Source organism: Coffea arabica, chromosome 5e (assembly GCF_036785885.1).
Source record: "Coffea arabica cultivar ET-39 chromosome 5e, Coffea Arabica ET-39 HiFi, whole genome shotgun sequence".
Taxonomy (NCBI): Eukaryota; Viridiplantae; Streptophyta; class Magnoliopsida; order Gentianales; family Rubiaceae; genus Coffea; species Coffea arabica.
The window spans coordinates 14516094-14535589 of NC_092318.1; the positions used below are offsets into that span (position 1 = coordinate 14516094).

Below are 19496 nucleotides of genomic sequence, written 5' to 3' on the forward strand. Positions count from 1 at the left end.
TGAACTTGCAGTGCAAATTGGTTTACATCAAAGGACTAAAATGTGAAGCTGCTACATATTTTTGTGCATATGGGCATCATTCCACTGCGAAAACGGGTGTAGTGCGGGTGAACTTTAGGACACTTTTGGACGCGCAACACTTTGACATAGTCAAGTGCAGATGCAAATTGCAAAGAAATGAAATTGAGGACAAGAGTTACCTGTCCAAATAAGTAAGACCAAATTTATTGAGTTTGAAAACAATGGTCGTAAGTTGACTTGTTATGCAAATATGAAAAGGAAGATTAGAGGTCCCAAATGAAATGGCATCACAATACATAATTTGAAGTTTCATTTCCCAAAAAAAAAAAAAATTTATATAGAGTGAAGACTTAAAAAAGGAAAAAAGAGCTTAATTATGAAATGGGACCCTTAATTGACAATTGCTTTCCGATTTGCCCTCTGTCCTTTTGCAGTTTACTCTATTTTTTTTTCTCCTTACGCTATTAGCCTGTTGATATTACATATATCGCATTATTTGCTTGGGTTAATCCCACTTTGCACACTTTTTAACTATACTTAGATTCCCACTTCAGTTTCTAAACTTTAAATTGGAACATTTTGGTCCCTAAAATGTAAAACTTGTCCCACTTAAGTTAAAATCTTTGATGAAAGCGAGACGGATTTCAGAGTTAAATAGGACAGATTTGATATTTTGATGACTAAAGTAGAACATATTTTATACTTTAAAACAGGACAAATTCTATACTTCCGAGACTAAAATAGAACATATTTTGTACTTTAAAAACTAAATACCTATGTTTTAATGTTTAGAAACCAAAGTGAGGAGTCAGATATAATTGAAGAGTGCGAAGTGAAATCGACCTTATTTGCTTGGTTTGTATTTGAATGAAAAGACTATAATAACCATATAATGGGATTACGCACAGTATATTGACATTTAATAAGACCATGTTAAACATCCCTGAAATGGCATGCAGAGAGGGAAAACAGAGGTACAAAGGAGAACTTAGAGAAAGGAAATTGACATGGGTTGTGGGGGCTGCAAAGGGTGGTAGGGTTGGAAAGGGAAGAGAAGCATAAATTGGGCTGTCTACTAAATTTTCAGTACCTGGTTTTGCGTAAAATTATCAGAATCTATTTTTTTACTTATTTAATTGGTTTGAGTTTGTGACCAAAAAATTCATATTACAGGTAAAGTGTTAACTGATATTTGAATCTTTAAGGATAAAAATTTCGCAAGTTGCGATTGTTAAAGTGTTAATTGGTACTCCATCTTGGTTTCTAAATTTCAAAATCGCACACTTTAGTCTCTAAAATTGAAACTTTGACCCACTTAAATGAAATCTTTGATAGAAATATGACAGATTTTATACTTGAACAGAAAAAATTTTCATATTTAAGAGACTAAAGCGGGACAATGTTATATTTTGGTGACTAAAATGAGACAGACTTCATAATTTAGGGACTAAAATATCCCATTTTTATGTTTAGAGACTAAAGTGCGAATTCAAATATAATTGAAAGGTACAAATGAAATTAATCCTTTTTTGTATTGGCACTCATAGCAATCATACTCTGAAAGTACTTTCCAGAGGAACAACTTATCGTTTTGACAAAAAAAAAACAAAAACAAAAAAAAGGGTACTTTCCAGAGGAAGTCGATTGGGTTTTGGAGGGTAAAGAAGTTACAGGGAATTAAATTCCACATTTATTCTATGGATAGAATTGACCAAGTAAGATTTCGAAGTCTTAAGTCCTAACTGTGAAAGAGTTGAAAGGAATAAATTGTTTGATTTGGCATAGTTGCCATGTTCAATTTCAATACTAGGTTGCATTGTCACGATGACATCATCATGTGCATGCATAAACAGTTTGATATAACCCCATTACTATAGCAAGGCAAATATCCACAAATAAAAGAGAAACAAAGCAAGGCATATATTTGCTCTAATTATCCGTAATGATGTAGGTTAGGATATTTTTATTTTTTATTTACTTTTTTAGGGTTTGTGCTGATTGAATGTTAACTATTTGCATTCCTTGCAACATTTTTTAGTCAAATAGGAAAATCCTTGAACAAGGAGATACCACATGCAGTTTGGACCATACTTAGAGAGTTGTTCCATTAAAGTTTAAATTGAAGCCAATTCTCAACAAAATGATTAACTAGGCCTACGAACATAAAAATCTTTGCTTATATTGGCACTTGAGAGGGAGGGAATGATGGGTTGGGTGATAGAGCGGAGGAAATGTACGTGAGAGATCTCGGATTCAAGACCTCCCACTTACACAAAAAAAAAATTTTAAAAAAAAGCTTTGCTCGAGTAGTAAATAAATAAATAATGATTTATGGAAAATCGTTAGCTTTTTGTTCGTTTTTCTTTTTTCTTTTTTTGATAATTTTGTTCGTTTTTCTTTGACCTTGACACTGAATTTCTACTATTCATTTTTAGAGAAATAGAATTTGGATTCCTTAAGACTTTAACTACAAAATGTTATTCCTCTTTTTACCAAATATAGATAGTGATCATGCAATGTTTTGCTGTCTCTTTTGGATTTTTATTACTATTTATGGGGGATCTCTAAAATTTCTCCTTTTCACTAAGGTTGAATTTGATACTTTTGCATTTAAATGATTCTGGGACGATTTAGAATCTTCACTCCATTCATCTAATTAGGAAAATCAACATGAAATGTTCAACGCCTATATTCGGTAACACAAACTTCAAACGCTGGAAGGATAAGTTTAATTTGATTGAACTTAAATATTTCACTTTATATGAAGCAATCTTCTTGAAATAGCACCCGAGTTTAAAAGCCACCGGAGACGTGGAAAGTTAAACTTGTACTATCAAATTAGGTTATGGATAATGGATGGTGTTTTCTACTGTTCCAGTGGATGGCATTCCATCATACTATAATGAAAATCACTACTCAAAAGTTCCAAATTTATTGACTATCCATACCATCATTTACCATCAATCCAATCTAAAAAGGACAGGGATGCGTCCACATATCTCCTGTCTGCCTAATGTGTATTTGACTCTCTGTAGTAAGTGTGTCAAAAGTTGAAATGAAGACACTTTAGAAAAGCAGGCACTCAGGACCTTTTTCGATTATTATAGTATTTAATGTTGATTTCTATACAACATTTCCGTCCTTTCTCTTCTTTTCTTTTTTTTTTTTCCTTTTTTTCCCCTTGTCGTAAAGTAAACAAAGAAAAATTCCTGTTCTAAAGATCCAAGAAAATTCCAATAAAGGTCAAGAGAAATAATTTAATATGATTTCGTTCTAGCAATAGATGTTCATTTGCAGTTCGGGTTGCATGGCCTCAAACCCATGTATATTCAAGATATTTAAGTACAGTTTTCTTCATTTTAACTAACCATCATGATGTTGCTTATACATAATATCACACAGAATTTTTTACGCGTGTTTTTAATTTATTTTTATTATTTTACACATATTACATCATAAAAAGTTATATAGTAAATAATACGTAATTTCTCTTATTGTATAATCTTCACTTTAAACACGAGTGAGTGATACATGTTGTACTTTACTAGGTTTGTGAATACAAACCGTAGTAGGTTTTATACTCTGTGGCGGAGTCAGGACCTCTAGCCAGTGGGTGCAATATTATACACCTAAAATGATGCCGTTATTATGTAAAGAAAATTTTAATTAAAGATGATGTTTTTATCATGAGATTTTTTGTGTTGTGAAAGTATTGAATTTGTTTCTTATTCAAGTAGTAAACAATTATGTATTTTAATAGCTTTAGAACATTTGTATTATATAGGAGAGATGTTTCAAAAATTGGTTATTTAAGAAGATAAATGTGAGGGGCCCCTCCTGAGCAGCTCGTTTGATCACGACAGCCCCTTGAAAGTCGCTGTCCAGCTTCCCCACCAGGGATCGAGTCCCAGGGTTACCGTGTTTGAGGGGAAGGAGCCTCTCCTCCCGGGCCGGAGTGAGATTAGTCGGGCTCCGTAAGAATTGACCCGGACACCCACTCAATCAGAAAAAAAAAAAAAAAAAGATAAATGTGAGGGGAATGAGAATTTCTCATAATATAAGGATTCAGTTGCGTTTTTTCTACGAGCCTTGACCAAAACAAGTCCATGTATCATTGTCCATGAATTGGTAAGGACTATATTGTCCACGTAATTTGAATGTTGTCCTTTTGGCTAGACGATCATTTCTGTAGTACCAAATTACATGACCTATTGATATAAAACGTCTAATAAATCATCCTATTCAACCGGCAATTCATTTCATCCTGCTAAATAATCATCTACCGTGCTAGTATTTTAAAACAATCATCTAAAATTTTTCGATGGCTAAATTGTTTCCTCAAAGATTTGTCGTTTTCGGTAAACCATTTACTGTATGCAATCGATGTAGCATACAGTAAAACATTATCGATTTACACTCTGTTTTAGGCATATCAGCGGGTAGAGGATTACTGAAACACAACGCGGACGCATCATATTTTTCCTAGGTTTGGATTCAATTTTTTAAATCTAGATTTTTACCCAACTTGGACATAGATACTGTGAAATATTTTGTAGATCTAGATGAAGTCTAATTTTATATTATCCGTCCTCAAATTCAAAATCAAACTGGATTTTATCCAGAGCTACATATGCACATGAGAACAAGCGGAGAAGGTTTAAATAAATGCAAATTCAAATGTTGAATGTTGATAAAAAATTTGAAGCAAATAGAATTGCTTTATGATATTTTATACACACAATTTATAAATGTTACACACAACGTTCTTGAATTTAAAATTTGTTTGTTGGAATTGATAATTGATTTATATTTCTTTTATCTTTGAATTTCATTTTTTTCCCCAAATTTAGATTTGATTGCACATTAAGAGCATTATACCTACAAATACACATTGGATATACAAACTCACATTGGAGAATCTTTTCAAACTCACAAGAATTTGGGTATTAATAAATAAATTTAATGGGTTCAAATTTAAATACAGTGAATCCAATTTAGACCCCATTCATTGACATTACCATTCAATTTCATACAAGGCTTGAACGGCTGGACCAATTTAGCAATTGATTATGCTCAAAAAGACTTCGTGGAGCATCTTGTCTTTGATTTCTAGCAATAGCAAAGAAAATTCTATGGTCATTGTGAACATTAATTAGCATAGTGTCAACTGGGTTTGAATATATTTAAAAAGTGAAACTGAATTAAAAAAAAAGTGTTTAAATAAAAGGAAGACAATTAATATGAATGGCCGCTCAATTGAAAAAAATGCCAACCATAATTTATTGGATAAATCTTTACTACACTGACAGTGTATATATTGCGAATCTAGATGTATGTTACATGAGCAAAACTTGTAATTCAAATTATACACGGTCAATATAGGAAGGACTGATTCTAATTATATATGTTACGACATGTCAGTTTTGGCTTAAAAAAGATCAAATACATGAATGCGTGATATAATAACAAACTGAGTTTTGATAGGTCAAGAGTTCAATTATTTATCCAAACACTAAAATATTTGTTGGGAATATCCTTGTGCATCCTAAGCTACACTTAAAGCTCTGAATTTGTAATATAAACTTGCCCAAGAGTAAATGTACTTTAATCGAATTAACATTCTAAAATACACTTAAAACTTTAAAAGTAAGCTTCAAATATATGTTACTTAATATCATAATATGTAGTTTTTATTCTGAACAATTGCAAGCTATGTCAATATAACAGGGTAAAAAAGTATTCCTGCATGCAGGTTTTGCCAAAAATATATATACATATTCATACATATATACATTTATATATACATATATACGTATCTTTTCATGGGTGGTAACATTTAAAGTAGAAATATTCAATTGAGAAATCTAAATTCGACCATTTCCATCATTCTTTTTACTTTTTAAATCTCATTATTTTTTTTAAAAGAAAAAAAAATCTAATTTCTATAACTGAATTTCTGCATCTAGCAGTAAGCACTCTCACAAGGAAAAATAATAATTTACTCTATCGCAAAAAAGGAAAAAGAAAAACAAAGAAGTCCACGTACTTGGGTTGGCATTAAATATCAAGGAAAGTGCCAACAATGCAACATTTATGATGCTAGGCCTATGATGATCCACCATGATGCTATCGACAACAAATACTCTGCAAGGAAAGCGGAAAAGTGGGTACCACCTTTTGCATCATCCATGGGTCAGTCAAGGTTGTGTTTTGTGCAGTTCCAATTGGAGTTGGTATTTGTTGCGATATGTTCCAGTATAAACTCACATTACATATACTATTATATTTAAAGAATAATTTCAGAAACCTCTCCCAAGGTTTCTTACAGTTTCACTTGACACCCTTAAATTTTAAAAATTTTTGTTGCCTCCCTTTAAATTTTTTGTATCACTTACACCTAGGATAATTTTAGAAACCTCTCCCAAAATTTCTAACTATTTCACCTAGCTCCCTTAAAGTTTTAAAAATTACACTTACCTCCTTTAATTTGACACTTTTGCTAACTAAATCTTAAAATACGATCAAAATTTTAATGAATATCCTAAAATGCCCCTATCTTATAAAGTTTGATCTATTCTTCTAAACAATTATAAAGCAATTTGGCATAATTATAAAAGGAATGAGTGCCAAGTTTTTCATTTTAATATTTATTATTTGATAATCAACTATAATAATAAATCTATCGCTACAATAGGCAACTTTTCATAATGCTTTATTGGGAAATTATATTCTTTTTAAAATAGAGAAGAAAATGTTGTCTAGATATTTTTAAAGATTGTGGACTAGTTCAGTGATAGAACTACCATAGTATTTTGGGCCATTTGTTTCTAGATTATTGTTGATTTATTCTTGATTATGATACCAAAGAAAAAAAAAGCTACCCAAAAATTGGATGCTATTAAAGTTATAAAAAAAATTGTACTAGTTTGACATTTGATTAGGAAAAGGCTAGGGACAGCATTGCTAATTTTTCTGATTTTTTTATGAAATACACAAAGAAATGGATAAGAAGGAAAAAGGAAAAAAAATTATAAAATCCATCTTTTGTATAAGCATGGCAAACAAGGGAAATTTACAATAATTTTAAGGTTAGTATTGTCATTTTAAATAAGCAAGAGAGGTATGTGTAATTTTAAAAATCAAGGGTTCTAAGTAAAATTATTAGAAATCTCAAGGGAGAATTTTGAAATTATCCCTTTACAACCCATTTTAAAATATACTATTAAAAAATTCATGTTTGGAGAGCAAATATAATCTCATTTTAAATTTGCCCTTTTATTGTCTTACTTTTTATTTCAAAAACATAAGTATATTAATAACAAAAATAAAAATATAAAGTATGAAGGTTTATTCTGATTGGACAAAATATAGTGTGTTAATTTTTAAATACCAAGAGCTAATGTCCGAAAGTTTATTTGAAATTTTTGCAAGTTACAAAGATGATATTTTCTTTACATAAAGTATTTTGAGTTAGTCTAAGAAATTTTATAAATTGTTTACATTTTTTTTAAATTTTTAATTTTGTTGTCCTAATTGATGGCTTGAAAATTAAAAAGATACAGCATGCTGACAGTTGTATATAAACTTGTTTATATTGTTTTTAAACTGGTGTAAAAAGATGTTATCATGGTCATAAATTATTGCAATTTATTTTTAAGAGTGTTGAAAATCATTCATAATTTTAAATAATTTAACATTCTTATCTGAACTAATGACACAAAAACTATTAAAGAGTTTTTCAATCTTATTATCAACTTTTAAATTTTCATTAAAGAACTATGTTGATCAATTTATAAAAATTAAGAAATAAATTTGGTGTGCTATGACAATTAAGAAATAATAAGAAAAGGGAAATTTTGAAATGAAACTGTATTTCTCTCTCAAAATGAGTTTTTAATATTATATTTTGAAATGAATTTCAAATGTTACAAAAAGTTTAAAGTAGTGAAGACAAGTGAGATTTTTCAAAGTTTAAGGGCACCAAGCGCAATTCTCAGAAACCTTAGGGGAGCTTTTTATTATTATTTAATATCAGCTTTTGCTAATATAAAAATATAAAATACTAACCTATTAGGATCGGAGTTTTTGGGAGGTTTTTTTTTTTACAAATATATACTGTAATTATTTAATATATGTGAAAAATATATTAAGCTATGTGATGTAATTATGTAAAGAATAATTCCCGCAATTTATGTCAAATGACTAATAACACATCATTAGAGTGGTGTACATTTTAAATTATTGAAATTATTATAGAGTTAAAGATTTAAAATAATTATTTTATCATCAAATGGTAAATTTTAATTTAAGATGATGTATTCAAAAGGGATTATAATATTTATTTAAAAATATAAATTATCTATAAAAAGTGACTAAAAATCATGATATTATTAAACGATGGGCACAAATATGATAATCATTAAAATTCCCTATTTTTTACTTTATTTAGTTGTTCATACGTGCCTTAATATAAGATTTTTCTCAAAGATATTATGCACACATGTAGCATAAAAAATACAATATCGTATTCGGATCAAACGCCCTTTTAGCAAAGTGGGTCCCAAGACTAAGAGGAAAAAGGGGGTGCCCAACTTTTCCTTTTCATGAAAGGGACAGGGCCCCACCCTCCAATTCTCTCTCTTGCACTTTTTATCAGTTTAATTATTATTATAATCCAATTGTCAGAGCTCTCAAGACTTCCCCACAGAGAAACAAAGCAAAAACACACTTTCAACTCCAAACTCTCACACACATACGCACACAGATTCTGGAAAGGTCGATATTTTGTGTATGTTAGGAAAGCCATAGGGTTCTGTTGTAGATATACTTGTACTGCTTCTGATGTAAGAAAGAAAGCTGGAAAAGGGAAGGGAAAGGCTTCTTCTGTTGCATACTTACCTTTCTTGTACTCTGTAAATTGCCTACCTTTACTGTTAAATCAGGTAAAGCAGTTATCTTGGAATTGTTCTTTTCTTTTTTATTGTTTCCCTGAAATGGGATTTCTTTGTCTTCCTTAGTTTCTCCTGTTGAGGGGTTGTTTTATTTTTGTCTAATGAGTTAGTGGGTATTTTTCTCTTTTTTTTTTTATTGTTCAATTACAAATCTTGTTGAATTTTTGCAGCTTAAGTTGAATTTTTTATCAGACATACATCTGTTATCTTGCTTTTATGTTGCTGTTTTTGGCTGATTTTCAATTTGTACTTGTTGATTTTTGTATATTGAATTTTCTGAATTATATCTTCTATTGATAAATGGATGTTTGTCTTCATGTTTTCTATGAATTTAATTTCTAGTTGATAAGATTGGGTTGTTACTTTCAACTTATGTTTAACATTTTTTTCCCCAATAAAAGTTCTTACTTTTGCATATTCAAATGATTGGAGACAGATTAGGGGAAGTTGTCTGAAATTTTTACTTTAGTTCTGATTCTTGATTCCCAATCTGTTAGAGCACCTTGCCCCCAACTTTTCCCCTTGAGATATGGTTCTAGTGTTATTCCTTTGGCATCTTTTATTCTTTTCTTTCTTATTTTCCTATTGCTTTCTTCTTAATTTTTTTTTGACTTGCTTTCTTCTCAAATTTACTGCAGTTTAGACTTAGGACTATGATGTTGAATTTTGTCTTTCGGTCAAGATCTACTTTTTTATTTATTAATTTTTGTTGCTAAAGTTCATTTAGCTACTGGTTCAGAACTTGATTCTCTTGAAGCATTGGCCCATCTTCCCCTGTCACTTACATGAAGCATCTGAGCATTTCTTTGCAATTAATGGATGCACCTGTAGTCCATTGGCAAAGCAACCACTTTGGCTGAATAAATTTCCATCTGTATTATTTGTTGCAGATTATTTGAGCTTATCTTGAAGATAGTGCAGGATTGTGTTTCTGGCCTAGCTCTGTTTGCAACACAGTGATTGGTCCTTTAAGAAACAGTACTTATTGGCTATAAGTAATTGTTCGACGGCTTGGAATTGCAAGATTATACTAGACACAATCTACAGGAAGATTTAGTCATGGGTTATATGTGTGATTTTTGTGGCGAGCAAAGGTCTATTGTGTATTGTCGGTCTGATGCAGCTTCATTATGTTTGTCCTGTGACCGTAATGTCCATTCTGCAAATGCCCTTTCACGCCGACATTCCAGAACACTTGTCTGTGAAAGATGCAACTTGCAGCCTGCATTTGTTAGATGTATTGAGGAGAAGATATCTCTTTGTCCGAATTGTGATTGGTTGGGTCATGGTGGTTCCAATACAGGTTCCACACATAAGAGGCAAGCTGTTAGTTGTTATTCTGGTTGCCCTTCGGCTGCAGAACTCTCAACAATTTGGCCATTCTTCCTAGATTTCCCTTTGGTTGGTGATTCCAAATGTGAGCAGATTATGGGGTCAATGAGCATCAATGAAGTTTCAAGAGATAGCCAAGGGGCTCAAGGAAAAAAGAACATTCAAGATGCATCTGTGGCAGTTGGAGTTACCAACATTCAAAATGTGGATAAATCAACTGCTTGGACAGGGTCATCAATGCTTCCATATGACACAAAGCTACAGAATATTGAATTGCCTGCTGCATCTACATGTGCTGGTTCACCCAAGGTAAGTGGCAGTAGCTGCTGGAAAGAACGAAAATTTGTTTGGTTAGATAATTCTTGTGTTCTTTTGGTGTAAAGTGGTTGGCTCCAGGAGTCTGAGTGTCTTCTTTTTGGTTGGTGGAGGTTGCATGCGCTTCTGGTCTGTCTTCAACAACTGAAACTTGTTAATATTCTAAGAATCTGGACTTCCAAATCCAAGACATCGTAATTGGCTTGTTTGCTGCCCTTGGTCCCTAGAGACCGATATCATATGTAGCCCTCAAGGTGTCTGCTTACTGTCCTTATTAAGGAAATCATAACTAATTTAATTACCCCAGAAACGTATATTTTGTACTTATTTTCTCAAAAAAGATTTGTATGAGATCATAATTTAGGTATTGTAGATGTCATAATTGTAATCTACCCTCAGGATTCTATGCTTGTGAATTTCTTAAAGTACTTCCCCTGAATGTTGACATTAGCCCTTGGCCTTTGGTTTCCTCCACAATTTTATCATATTCGTAGTTTTAATTGTTAATTCTGAATTGGATACAATAGTTGGTACCTTTTTTTTTGGAATTGTTAACCTTGTACATTAGGTGATGCGTAATGTAGATTAAAAACAACCTGTTTGGTTGTTATACTGCTCTCAATTGTACAACCGAGAAGGGGGGGGTGGCCAAGAGAGAGAAGCACACCTAATCTTAATTAGTTAAACCTGACAATTGCCTTTATGACTGTAGAATTTTATACAACACAATTAATTGCATTCGTATAAATTTTCTTATAAATCCTTCTGACATGAAGCTCACTGATGAAAAGTTAACTGGATTCTTTTGAAATTTGTGTTCATCTAGTAGACTATTGTTTATGATATTGAGGAGATTTGTGACATTGATGGCCATTCCCATGCCACAATTCCTCTTTCCTTCTTAATAAAAGATTTGGCCACAAGTCTGCTTTTGTCTTGTTTTGTTCTGTTGGAGCAGAATAGTGTGCATAACGTGATCCCGATCTTAGATCACTTTATCCAATAATTAAGTTTTACAATTTCAAATGCCCAGTTCCAGCAGTAGGAGTACAGTGTTTTGGCCATTTCGGCGGAGGATCTCAAAAATTAATGTGAACATGTACTAAAATTTCGTAACCTACTATAAGAAGTGGGAAAAAAATGAGACAGAAGGAAAGCCAACTCGTCTGTATAAGATAGTATGTCTTGTTTTGAGCTGTATGATATTCATTCTCATCTGTTCCTTAAAAGCTACTCAAATTTCCTTTGTGATGTGTAGCTTTCCTGTTTTGGAGCAAAAGGACAAACAGTTTGTGAAGATGATAGCTTCTATGAGAATTTCAATATGGATGAAGTTGACTTGAGTATTGAGAATTATGATGAACTTTTTGGAGCAGCTCTTGATAATCCTGAAAAGCTTTTCGAAAATGATGATATTGATGGTCTTTTCGGGATGGAGATATCTGGTGCCGATTCCAACTGCCAGGATGCACATCTCATGGAGGTTATATCTATCATCATCATAAGCTTTTTCTTTTCTGTAGTAATCTGGTTTTCTGTAGCCTTCTTTTGTTTTATTCCAGTTATATGGGAAAATTTTCCTCACTGGTGTTGCATGCAACCCCAATTTTGATTTTCTAATTGTTACTTTTATCTATTATGACTCTGTCCTGGATGTCTCTTTGCTCTTAATAATGACTACATTTGAGCTGAACATGCTTTTCTGGCATACTCTGATGTTTCTGCTTTGTCTTCTATTTTTAACTTATTCTGTGATCCTTGCATTACATGTTCAGTCCTCAATAGCTTGTGCAGAAGAAGATTAAAACTGAAATGCTGAAATAGCATAACTTTTCCGTGTTAAGAAACTTTTTCAAGTAACAAGATGACCAGGTTAGGTAAGATGATAAGACCTAGTAGTTAAAAGTATCCTAGAGACTCCTGGCCTTAGTTCGAATCTTTCTTCCAGCACATGTCATCTATTAAAGAGGAAATGCGTATTATTTTATGTATCTGAAATTAGACGAATTGATTGAATTGCAGATTTTTTCTGGCATCTTAATATTATAATTACCTATTATCTAAACAAAAGCTGTTCAAGGTTATTGGAGAGCTAACAAAAGGGAGGTTCTCTGGTGAGTCTACACTGCTTCCCAAAAAAAAAAAAAAACAAAAACAAAGAAAAGGAGGCAAAGTCTTAAGGTCAGGAAACGGCTTTGCCTATAAGTTCGCATGAAACTGGAAGTTACAGGTTTTTATTGTGGTCAATTGGTTTGACATATTTGAGTGCAATTAAACACCTGTTTTTTCAGATGCTAACAAACTGACACTGTTAATCAATTGTACAAAAAACATGGATTTACAAGTGTATCTCATAGCATGCATTATAATCACTACCATTGCTTTCTAAGGTTCTGATATTGACGATAAGGAACTTTTCTCTTTTAATTTTTCCTGCAATTTTATTCTTTTAGAGTGTGTTTGTATGAGGAATTAACTCCTGGATAATATTGGGAATGTTTCGGGGGATATGTTCTGTGATGTGAGAATATGGAGTTATAGCTACTACTATTTTATCATGCCACCAGTAAAGGTGCTGTCAATGAGGTTGGCCAGTTTTACCAATCAATCTATACAGGCTACCCACTTATTTTAACAAGTATTACAGTACTTTTTCTGTCATAGCCCCCCTTTCATCCAATAAGTTTAAATTGCTTTATCATTCTTTTTTGCATATTCAATATGTCCTTGAGTTTTTGCTTATCTGTCAAAGAATTTGTGTGCCTTTTCTTTTTCTTCTTGTTCAGTTTGTTGTTGCTCAATATATTTGATGTGCATCCATAGCTTTTCCATTTTGCTCTTTCTTTTATTATTTTCATTATATAAATATTGTTGTTATTATTTTTATTGTTAATTTGTTAGTATGACTGCACTGATTTGTTTGGTTATATGTTTCTTGCTCTGATATTGGTATTGCTACAGTGCTTGTACTGAAAGTATGTACAGTTCAAACGTGTATGCATTTTGTGTTATTAGTCAGTAGCGAAGATGTTTCCATATGGACAAACTCTGTCTCTAGGTCTTTTCTAGTGACATGGGAAACATCTTCTGTCATCCGGAGAGAGAGAGAGAGAGAGAGAATTTGTGTAGAACTGCATTGGAATGGTGCAAATTGAGTGTCATCTATTATGACAGTCTTGTTTAAGCTTCTTCCCAACTTCCTTTGGCATCTTCTAGGCTCATTTTGGTAAACTGTTCAATCTTTTCTCATCTTGCTTCTGTTTAATGTGCTTGGCTTTGTACGATGTTTGTCAGGGGTCATCAATGGGGCGTATTAATGGCATACAGCCAGCATGCAGCACTGCAGCTTCTGCAGATTCCATGATGAGCTGTAAGACAGAACCTAATATATGTTTTGCTCGGCAAGCTCACTCGAGCCTCTCATTTTCTGGTCTAACTGGAGAGAGTAGTGCTGGTGATTATCAGGACTGTGGGGCCTCTTCATTGCTTCTTATGGGTGAGCCACCGTGGTGTCCTCCATGCCCTGAGAGTTCAAATCTTGCAAGTAGCCGGAGCAATGCTGTAATGCGTTATAAAGAAAAGAAAAAGACACGCAAGTAAGACTTACTTTCTGTCTCCCATTCAATTTGTTTTTGCTTGAGTTAGCTGTAGACGCTACTAAGCTTTTTATTAGCTGCCTTATAGACATCCACTTAAGTAGTTGATTTTCAGGATCATCTAACATTTAGTTAAGAATGTTCTCCTGTCCTGATTCATTAGAAATTTGTTCACTTGGCTGGTATTACGACGCTAATGCTCCATACTTTGCTTTAATGCCATTCCTTTGATCTCGTAAGAGTTCCATTCTAGTATTAACATTTTCTATTTGTTGCTCTGGTCTGTGACTCTCTTGATTCAGGATCATTTAGCATTTAGTCAAGAATGTTCTCCCATCCATCCGGATTTATTAGAAATATGTTCACTTGGGTGGTATCACAGACACTAATGCTCCATATTTTGCTTTTATACTGGTCCTATCAGCTCATAGGAGTTCAATTCTTGTATTAGCGTTTGCTATTTGTTGCTCTGGTATTTGACTCTCCTGATTTTAAAACTATTATAGATTTGAGAAGAAAGTAAGGTATGCTTCTCGCAAGGCAAGAGCTGATGTTAGAAGGCGCGTGAAGGGACGCTTTGTCAAAGCTGGTGATGCTTATGATTATGACCCGATGACTCCAACTAGAAGCTACTGAGAGTAAAGTTTTTAATCATAAGCACAGGGAAAGACATGATCAATGTTAAATTGGAAAAAGAAAATTGGTTTAAAATTCATGGAAATGGATCATTCCACACGGTTTCCCCCATGCAATGACAAGCTTCATGATTTTATCTCAGGGAAGGGAGTTCTCTTTGATTGATGAAGTTGGATGGAGGAAACTTGCCCCTTTGCTTCACCACTGAACTTCTATATGCTTTTTCATGATCCAAAAGATGGATCATGATCTGTGTACAGTATGCAAAGATTGACGTTGTTTCTCCGGAATCAGGTGTCAGCTTCTCTTAGATATAGTTTTACGTGGTTTGCATTTATTGGAGAGGGACCATGCGTCTCGGGTATCATCACTCTTTGACATCTGTTTCATTGGTTTCTTTGTACTCATCTTACCTCTCCGAGTCTGCTTAGGTTATAAATCTTCTCAAGGTAGGTACTTGAAGATTCAAACATATTCATTTCTTCCTGATATATCATGTTTGTCCATTAGAATATAGAATCCAGAGAGGCATACTTGGTGCCAAGCTGTGCTAGCAGCGTCAGATAAGGCACTGTTTTTTTTTTTTCTGAATTAGATTGTCAGATGACATATACTAGCACAAGACATCTTTGTACATAGCTACTGAAGCAACATCTGTTTGTAATAAGCCCCTGTTTACTTGAATTTAATCTGTAAAAGCTATATGTAAGATGAAATTCGAGAAGGAAAATTGTTGTCTGCTGACTTCATCTAATTCTGAGGATATCTTGTCATAGCAAAATTGGAATTACTGATGAAACTGCAGGAGAAGGGTGATTTGATTCTCATCTGTTTGGCTGTGGCTTCAGGAAAAACTAAAATGCACGTCTCCTTTTCCTTGCATATCTTAAGCATTTTTGTCTTCGTCTTTAGCTCAAGCATTCAACTCTTCTGCTTCCCAACTAATTCCCCTCTCCCCTCACGACTTGGTTAACGTGTTTTCTTTGTCTATTGGGCCAAATAAGTTGGTGAATCAACATCGTTTACTTTTTAGTGGTAGCAATACTTTAACATGTGTTTGTTCTGATCCTACTTGGGGACAGCCTGGTGCAGACTGAACTGTATAATACTTGTGCAATTTGCTATGTACCTTGCTGGAGAGGTTTTTCAATGCCCGTGTGCAAAGGTAATATGATAGGGACTTTCTAGGAAATAAGTGGTTCAAGTAGAAATTTAGGTATCAGGGGCTTGGCAATGTATGCAATTGCCCAGAGCGGTACGTGTCCAGATTGGGGGCCTTAAGTGCAAATTTTATTTATTTATTTTTTTTTTGGAAATTTCAAATCCGTTTATCAGTGTGTTTTGCCGCATTTTAACCCACCTGACTCATTTAATTATTCACATGTGAATTATGGATGATATATTTTTAAAAAGAGTAAAACGTAGGTCTTTCCAAGAAAATTTATGATGTTTTCTCTATCTCCTCCCGTATAGAATTTTTTATTGAATGCTGCTTATACATGTATTGAATGTATTACCATCTCATTAAGAACACAAAAAAAGGAACTATTATTTTGTCTTAAAAACAAAGAAAAAATTTAAAGAAAACAGAATGGGCAAAACCATGCAAAACAGGGAAAAAAAAATAAATATGCAATAATTGATCTAAGGGTAAGTATTTGTCAGCAGTCGTATGTGTGGATTTATGGAGTTTAATTTCAATACATGTTGTTCACGTATACTTACTTGAAGGACGCTATTTTATTTTTTATTTTTATTTTTTTGAATGTATTTGCAGGATGATAATTAAATTGTTTCAATTCTTAGACTTTATATTTAGGATTTGGTATAAATTTAGGAGGGAATCCAAGTAGCAATGTTTTAGAATTTTGGAGCGAATCCAAAGATATAAAAAGGCCTAAAACAATTTTTCAGTCAGCTTATAAAAGTGTTACGTTACAAGTTTCTTATTGATATATGGGTCTGTCTAACGGGATCGTTAAGACATATTTTAGGTGTCATGTTTTAGAAATGTAAAATTAATTAGGAAAGTAAATAAATACAAAGGAAGGGTAGATAAGATTAAATAGGAAAAGTTTATGAATGCAAGAAATGGTAATAATTAGTAATATGTGTATATAGATAATATGTGCGAATTTTAAATGTGTTAACGCTTGTTTAATGGGCACCCGTTAAAAAAATCCTATGTATTAACCTAAAATTGTTTATGGGTTGGTAGCGGATTAATTGTGTCAGCCCATATATTGATCCATTATGACGTATTTCATCTGTGATTCACGTTTGTGTTGACCTTTCTGTAAAACGAATTTCATTTTTTATCGTGTTTTGATCTTTTTTTTTTTTTTTTTGGTATGTATGTCTTGTCCGCATCAAGTTGGAAATTGGTACCCCATTTTTTCAGGGAGAGTTGGATCAGGACATGAGATTCAAGGATCTGGGGCACACTAAGCTTAAAATGCTCGGAGAATATATCAACTTTCGTTTCAAAGTGTAGATTTCTATTTGGGTTGATAAACAAATAATTGGTATAATGATTTGATGTATGCCAGATAAAAAGGTAATTAGAAAATATATTGACAGAAAATATAAAAGTTTTTTGATGAAAATTTACAATCCAAACAACGTTCATGTGCACTCTTACCCACATGTTGTATGCCAGAATGCTTAGAATGGAAAGATTTTTTCATTCGAAATACATTTGTATCCAGAATGGTGAGAAAATTTTTTTATTATTCCAATTTGGTAAATAAGTCAGAATGAAAGTTTACTCGTTTTCCAATATTTGGTATAATCAATATTTTAGATGTCAGAATGGAATATACTAAATACAAATTTGACTTAATTACCCTGAATTAATTTATAGGTGTAATACGTCTTATTACTTTTTGTTTTATTTGTTCCATAGTATCTGTCTATTTATGTGAAATTTTGATATTTTTACTTCAAAAATAGATGAGAATTGATATCAAAATTCTTTAATTGCAACACTTGATTCGTTCTAATATATAGATTTTTAATTTAAAATTTTGCAGTTATTAGCAATATAATTAGTAGTGTAAAATATGAATTACACGAAGTCAAACAATTATCATTTAAATTTAATATATTTGCAATTTTGATAAGATTCAAAAAAATTCTTGCACAATTGTTCAAAAGTCAAAGAATAAAATATCTTAAAACATTTGTTTCTAGTATAAAAGAAAAAAATTATTTTAAATCAAGGAAAATTAATTATTATGAAAAATCACATTCGAATATTAGTTGACCTTACGCATAGTCTAAGATATCACGATGCAGTATAAAGATTTATAAAGATAAATTTGATATCCTACTATTTAGGCATTCTAGGATAAAGTGCAAAAGGCTTTCTCTAATTTTTTTTTTGAGAATTGGGATTTTAGGAAAAAGTAGAATGAACATTTCAAGGGGAAAATGGTTCCTACTTAAATAAACCATACCAAACACTGAAATGAAATGGATAAGTTAGAAAGGTCTTTCCTTTCCAGGCCATTCCTACATACCAAACCAGAGATTAGGACTAAGGATGAAAGCAGGTCGAATATCTTTGAAAAATTCTTCTTATGAATTCGAAACCCTATTGAATAACCCCTATGAGTTTTAATTTCTATTATCAAACCTCTCCCACGCGGATTCAGATTCCCACTGAGTATTCTCTATTTGGCTAATATAAATAGTTTAAAGAAGAGAATTAACTTTTATCAAATTAAAATCAATACGTATATCATGTTATATCAATACACTACGTTGAGTTTTAAACCACATGAGATCAAACATTTTATGAAAAGTTAACTCAACATTCTTTCATTTTTAATCATAATTGTCTCCGTTTAATACTTTTAGTTAGTTTATATACACACACATACATATATTGGATATTGGGTTTTTTGGATCATGTTAACCAATTTAACCCTTCATTAATACCAAATCCCAACCGATAACTTATTGATTGTCCAACGGACTAACTATCAACTATCGGATTTTGTATCGAATTTTACTCTATCCATTGCCATCCCTAATGAGGACTACAGCGAAAGCTCTATCAATTGACAATTTTTAGAATTAATCTCTAATATATTGTTAGTGTATACATTATCACTTTTGAATGCTTGATAATTTATATAAATTTAATTTTAAAATCCAAATTTTTCATAGGTGATAGACATATAATTATGATATATATAATATTTACTCTAATTTTGAATGAGGCACCAGAGTCCTTAAAGTTCCTAGAGTTTGAATCTAAAATCTAAATGTTTTTATATATGTGATGCACTTAACAGTGATAATTTTTACATAGTCAGTGTATAAGATACTCCCTTCATCCTACTTTAATAGTCTTGATTTTCTTTTTATCCGTCCAAAATTATAGTTTACTTTTTAATTGGAAAATATAGATAACATTTAACTTTTGTAAAATATCCTTATTTAATGTACTTGTATAACCTATCTTATTTAACACAATAAACTTTTTCATCAATGATTACTTTAATTCATATCTTGACTGGTGCAACTTTTCATCAGTATTATTGTTGTAATTAATGTAATGGTATAATCATTAGTCATACTTTTAATATTAAGAAAAACAATAGGTTAAATTTACCTTTCGACAAGGGTAACTAATTTT

The 19496-nt window shown here is 32.1% G+C and overlaps 1 protein-coding gene across 1 annotated transcript; it reads left to right on the plus strand.

Annotated features, from left to right (window-relative positions):
- Positions 1-8720: 8720 nt before the first annotated feature.
- On the plus strand, positions 8721-15605 carry LOC113688341 (zinc finger protein CONSTANS-LIKE 9-like). Its single transcript, XM_027206146.2, has 6 exons — positions 8721-8963; positions 9863-10613; positions 11878-12102; positions 13914-14215; positions 14722-14853; positions 14994-15605. Exons 2-5 carry the CDS (start codon positions 10032-10034, stop codon positions 14849-14851), a joined length of 1239 nt encoding a protein of 412 aa, XP_027061947.1. The 5' UTR covers positions 8721-8963; positions 9863-10031; the 3' UTR covers positions 14852-14853; positions 14994-15605.
- The last annotated feature ends 3891 nt before the right edge of the window (positions 15606-19496 follow it).